This window comes from Cornus florida, unplaced genomic scaffold, assembly GCF_030987335.1.
Source record: "Cornus florida cultivar Cherokee Brave unplaced genomic scaffold, ASM3098733v1 CherokeeBrave_3.0.0_Hap2_Chr08, whole genome shotgun sequence".
NCBI classification, from domain to species: domain Eukaryota; kingdom Viridiplantae; phylum Streptophyta; class Magnoliopsida; order Cornales; family Cornaceae; genus Cornus; species Cornus florida.
Window position 1 is genome coordinate 45,252,390 of NW_026775578.1, and position 6,000 is coordinate 45,258,389.

Sequence of the window (6,000 nt, forward strand, 5' to 3'; positions counted from 1 at the left end):
GATTACTTAAAATACCGAGACTATCCTTTTAAAATTAACGGTATTACATATTGTTGGTACAAGGAGGTTAGTGTGACAACGTTTGTGGTTTTGTATATTATTTAGTGCAGACCTTTCACCTGTTGGTTTAAAATGAAGGCAAGGGTTATACAATTTGACCTTGACTTCATTAAAGGATACATTGGCAAGATATACTCTCCTTTGTAATGGATTGCGCGGTGGAGGTGGCAGTAGGATGTTGTAAATAATTGAACTTGTACACTAGAGTTTTCCTATCAGGAAACGATTGTTTGCAATGTGTTTTTTTGAGGAAGGTTAGTTTTCCATATTAAATTGACTTTTTCACGGATTGTGTTTATAAATTACGGCAGTACCCTATCGATTAGCGTTACCAACTTGTTCGCACTGGATGCATAAGAATTTTGTGCGTATATCCTACGAAACTTGGAGGAATAGGGATCGTTACCCTTCACTAAATTTTGGGTAAGATTGGGTCGTTGTTAGATACAACCTAGGAGTTATACATTTATGGTGTTTCTTAATATAGGAGCCTTGTATATTGTTGGATGCGTTGGAATTTGGTGGAGCCCATACAAAGAGGTTGTACCCACACGAGAACGGAAATGAATTTTAAAAGAAAATAATTCAGAGTTTCGTGAATTCCGAGAATGGAATTCCTTTTGTTAGGGGGAAAGAATGTAATACTCCTAGTTTTCAAAAGGATATAAAAGGGATTTATATTATTTATTTTATTGTATATTAGGTGCTTATGTGGTTATGTGATTATGTGGCTTGATGGTATGTGTTTAATTGAATTAATTGTTTTATTATTTTGCTAATTGTTATTTGTTTAATATTAATTGTTTAATTGTTAATTGTTTAATATTAATTGTTTAATTGTTTAATATTAATTGTTTAATTGTTAATTGTTAATTGTTTGATTGTTTGATTATTTGAGAATTATTATTATTAATTGTTTAATTTAATGTTAATACTAGTAATATTATGTTAAGAGATTATATATATATATATATATATATATATATATATATATATATATATTTGGTGTTCACGTATAGGACTTTATATGTCTGTGTAATTATATTTTACTTTTCTTTTCTTTTCTTTTTAGCCGACTTAGTATCAGTTTCAGATTAGGGTTGGTATAAACCTATATATTTATATAGTGTTGTCTGTCTTAGGGTTTATAAAATGTTATTCATGCCACCTTATAGATGAGAGTGGTAGCAGAGAATTAAGAGAGAGAATAGAGAGGATGGAAGAGATACCTAGAGACAAAAGTGAGGGTTTAGGCCAAAGAATTAGGCCAGACCAAGGAGGAAGGTCGGGGGCTGTTTGAGGGTTAGAACCAGAGCAGTAGGAGGCTTGGACGGTGGCCAAGGATCACCGTAAAAAAACTAGGAAGAAGAAGTAAGGGTTTCAATTCGAAACCTAGAGAGTTCTATTCTAACTCCTTCCCTTAGACCTATGTTCTGTGCATGCCTATATAGTCTCCAGGACTTAATCAGACTTTAAAACGGATGTTTTATGCACGTTAATTCTGACTGTAAACTATTTCTTGTATTGATTAATTAAAATTGTTTTATTGCATAAATTGGTTCAGATTAAGTTTTAAATTCTTGTTAGCAATGCGTACTGGATTTCTATGATTTTCTGGAACCTTTGGGACATAGATTGAATCATAGGAATCGTAATAAAACAATACAGAGGGTTCTAAACATTGCTGGAGGCGAAGAAGATGAACGGGTTTAAGGATACGACTCTCAGGGAGAGAGAGCCGGCTCTCTAATGAAGGGAGCCGGCTCCCTCATGGACAGAGCCAGCTCCGACATGGAGGGGGCAGGCTCCCAGCACTACAGAGCTAGCTTCCACTTAGGTGGAGCCGGCTCCCAAGAGGGCAGAGCTTGCTCTCGAAGTGTGGGAGCTTGCTCTAGCGCCGGAACTTGCAGAAATTAATTTTTTTTTTTTTTAGTTCTGTTTAGCCGTTTGGAGTATTTCTAAGTTGTTTAAGATGCTGTGAATGATTTAAATAACTGTAATGGATATGTCAAAATACTCGGAAGCATGATTTATAACAATATGCTAAAGAATGGAACAACATGAATTTCAACAATAAACTTGCATGTTGAGTATGGAATAAATGATTTAATTGCTTACTAGTATTCTAGCAATTTTTCTATGTATGGTTAAACAATATTAATCATGTTTAAGCACTGTAATAAGCATAATTGACTATCTGAAAATGTAGTATGCTTGTATGGGATTAATTGATGTTTTATCTGTTATATACTTCGTCAATTAATGGATTTGTGGATTGTTATGAAATTACTTTTGAGTATTTCAGTATAATGTACCCAATTTATATTTCTGATTATTATTACATCAGGCTCTGGATTTTAATTGATGATTAAATTTATCATTTATTGCATCAATTATTTGATTTGGGAATTATATGCACCGGAATAGGACAGTGGCATATTAGGGATGGATTAGTTCAAAACACTAAGTCCTACCTATTCTAAAATAAGAAATGGATTAACTATAAAAGTTAAGTCATACTTATATATATTCATGTCAGGTCAACTAAAACAGTTGAATGACATAATGGCTGTTTGTTTTCATGTTCTGTATTAGGAAGGATATTATATATATATGATTATGGTACCGTGATATGAGTTTGAGTCTCACGATCATGGTTAGGGTGCGTATATCGCCTATGATGGATAACTGGACATAGTTGATGTTCCCTAGTTGGTCTAGCTATACATGCCCATGTGATGTGCGATTTGCATGCTACCTTCTATTTAGGCTGAGACAGAACTATTGCGCTAGCGAGCGTCCTACAGTGTGTATATTTATACATATATGGACTTTTTATCTATTGTTAAGTTATCTAGGATGTATCTGCGTATCGGGTCTCTGCTTGGACCGTAGTAGAGTAGAACTTGTTTGTGGGCCTGACCCACCATTATTTTTCAGGTATTCGTCAAGAGTAGGGATTGTTCGTGCTGAGCAGGGATCGTCTACTTCATTCTTCCGGACTATGTTATTTAGGAGTTTCTGTATGTTTCAGTTTTCTGATGTAGACAGTTTTTACTATCTTTTGGTTAGTTCGGTTTTCCAGGGGTCCACATAGTATGGATTCCCAAGTTGTGTAAGTTGGAGGATTATTTATATCAGAAGAATTTATTAATGAAAATTTTGTTCTGAGGTTTTATTAATGGATTATCATTTTACTTTCTTTCAGTTGTTCATTTATTCCTATTATCTATTTTGTACTCTGTGTTCATTTATTGCCATTTTTTTTAACATCCTCGGGTATTCGGGCGTGGGCCTGGCCAACCCGCGTCCGGAAATCCAGGGGTATCACAATGTTGGAGGGTATATGGACCAAACTTATGACCAAATATCATAAAAGGTTTCAGAAATGTGCTAGTTCGGTTATTTTGATAGTCCAAAAATCATAAACAAATTAAACATTGTTATTGAAAAGGCTGGGACATGTGAATTGATCTGGCCTGGTGGTGAGTTCTACGAGGTAACCGAGGAGTTAGAGATAAAGTATATTGTGAATCTTCATAGTTGGTTTTGCGATTGTGGGGAATGGCAGCTCATTAGTGTGACATGTAAGCATGCAGCAACATGTATTACATGGAAAAGAGAGCATATTGAGGAGTGTTGTGATGATTTCTTCAGTAGCCATAGTTATTTAAAAGCTTATAAAAATCTGATACATCCCATACACTATGAGAGTAAATGGGATGAAGTAAATAAGGTAGATTTACTCCCTTCAGATTTAAAAATGCCTATAGTCAGACCTAGAGTTGCAAGAAAGAGGGAATATGATGAACCACAAGCTACTAAGAGGTCAACTATTCTGAGGTACAGCATATGCAAAGAAAGTGGACATAACAAAAGAGGGTATCAAAGGGCTCCAATTCAGAACAAAAAGAAGAAAGGGTCAAGAACATCAACAACACCATCAACTTCTACAGCAACACCATCAATTACAGCACCAACAAAAGCACAACAAAAAAAGAAAGAAAGGTCTAGGAGCAAGGACAAGGAGTAGAACAACAGCAGTAGCACAGTTACGTAGAGCTGCTGGAATAATAGGACCGTCATAAGCCTATCAATCCAATGTAAACATTACTTTTATTTTAATTTTTGTTTTTACAAAATACTTAAGCACATCACAGCATAGTTAAGAAAATAATGTAATTTTGCTAGTCCAATGTAACTAACAAAACCAAACTTATTACTATTTTCCACTTATTCACTTAGAAAAGTTTTAATTGTGCATGCATATTTGCGGGTCTCAAATTATGCACAAGGCACTCAATCCAGCAGAGCAGCAGTAACAGCAACAACTCCACAAACAACTCAATATAGTAGATCATCAGCAAATGGTCTACCCTGGTACTAGGACCTATAAGTCAAGCATTTTGTATTACACTGCAACATGTTTGTTAGAATTTGATGGCTATGTAATTATACCTAATGGTGTTGTTCTTGTTGGGTATTTTATTTTTTATTTTTTCCTTTCGTAAGAGATTGCTTTTTTTGCATTTTGTACTGTAATAGGTTTGTGTTAGAATTTGATGGTGTTGGTTATGCCATTTTTTTGTTTTGTTTTAGATATTGCATTTTGTATTGCATTGCATAGGTTTATGTTGGAGAGGCTGTAACTTGTGGTGGACAGCTATATATAACATATAGTCCAAGGGCTATTTTTTTTTGGTGCAGAGTAGCCATTTTGGCTTCAACTAATTGCTATTTTGGATGACAAATCGAATTAACTAACTGGGGCTATTTTGGTCTATAATAAGATATACTTTATTCACATTGGTCAACTCAGGAATCAATGGGTAATAAGATATTTTTACCTTATTTCAAAGGTGGCTTTTGCCGGTTCGGGGTGTTAGAGTTCAAAATTGCAAACCTGGGGGGCAATTGGATCACACTCTCTCAAAGTTATAGATGGGTGTCTTTAACCCAAACTTAAAGGGTGTGAGTTTGATTTACCCTAAAAATTATATATCTTAGCCAAGTAAGAATTAGGAATTTAGAATACACAGATCTAACATATATAAGGAATATGTGATAATACTCAATGATTAGTGCATTGTTGAAAAAAAAAAAAAAAAAAAAAAAAAAAAAAGGGACCTAAATTCAAAACCATCGTCGACTATCATGCAAGAGATTAAAGGTCTCCACCTATTTCTCTCTTCTCTAAAACCTTTAAACAAATAGACACAAAATTATTGAGAAAAATAAGATTTGTAATCGTAAAGGCAGCTTTTGCAGAGGATTGTTACCGATTTTGTTTTAGCTCTTGGATATAATGCCCCAATCTGCAAATCACGATGGAAAATTCCCTCCTATCCCGCATATACATATCTCTCTCCCCTCTATACATATATCTTCTAAAAATGGCCTCTTTTTGAAGGAATATTCACATGCACATAATGTATTTGTATCTAAGAATTTGTTTTAAATAATCTGGGGTAAATTACACTCACCCTCTTGAGCTTTAAGTCGACGTCACTCAGTGCACGAGTTTACATTAACATTTCTAAAGTTTCAAAAGTTATATGATGAACGCTGAAAAGTGTGCATTTAAACCCCTTAAGCTTAGGTATTCTAAGGCCTTTATCTATCTTACTTTCCCGTTTTAGACTAATTTCGTGTTATTGCCTTTTTTAGGTGCTTATCCCCAAAATAAGCTAATTCAGCCAAATAAGAGCTTAAAAGAAGCTAACTCAAGCTGGATGGAAGAAATGAGCAAAGTGGAAGCAGATTGAAACAAAGTGTGGAAATCAACATGTTCGATCGATCTCAAGAATACTTCGATCGATCGAAAGTTAACCGATCTAGACTCTCTAAGATGGATCCAAGCCCTGTTGTCCTTATCCAAACATCCCACAAAGTTCGATCGATCCAACAATTCTCAGATAGATCGAAAAGATTCCATTTTAT

General features: G+C 34.6%; 1 protein-coding gene across 1 annotated transcript in view; it reads left to right on the top strand.

Annotated features, from left to right (window-relative positions):
* LOC132270162 (uncharacterized) overlaps positions 1-4,093 on the top strand; it is a 54,488-nt gene extending 50,395 nt beyond the window's left edge. Inside the window, exon 4 of the mRNA XM_059771363.1 lies at positions 3,515-4,093. Coding sequence (XP_059627346.1) covers positions 3,515-4,093 — 579 coding nt within the window. The remainder of the gene's footprint in view (positions 1-3,514) is intronic.
* The last annotated feature ends 1,907 nt before the right edge of the window (positions 4,094-6,000 follow it).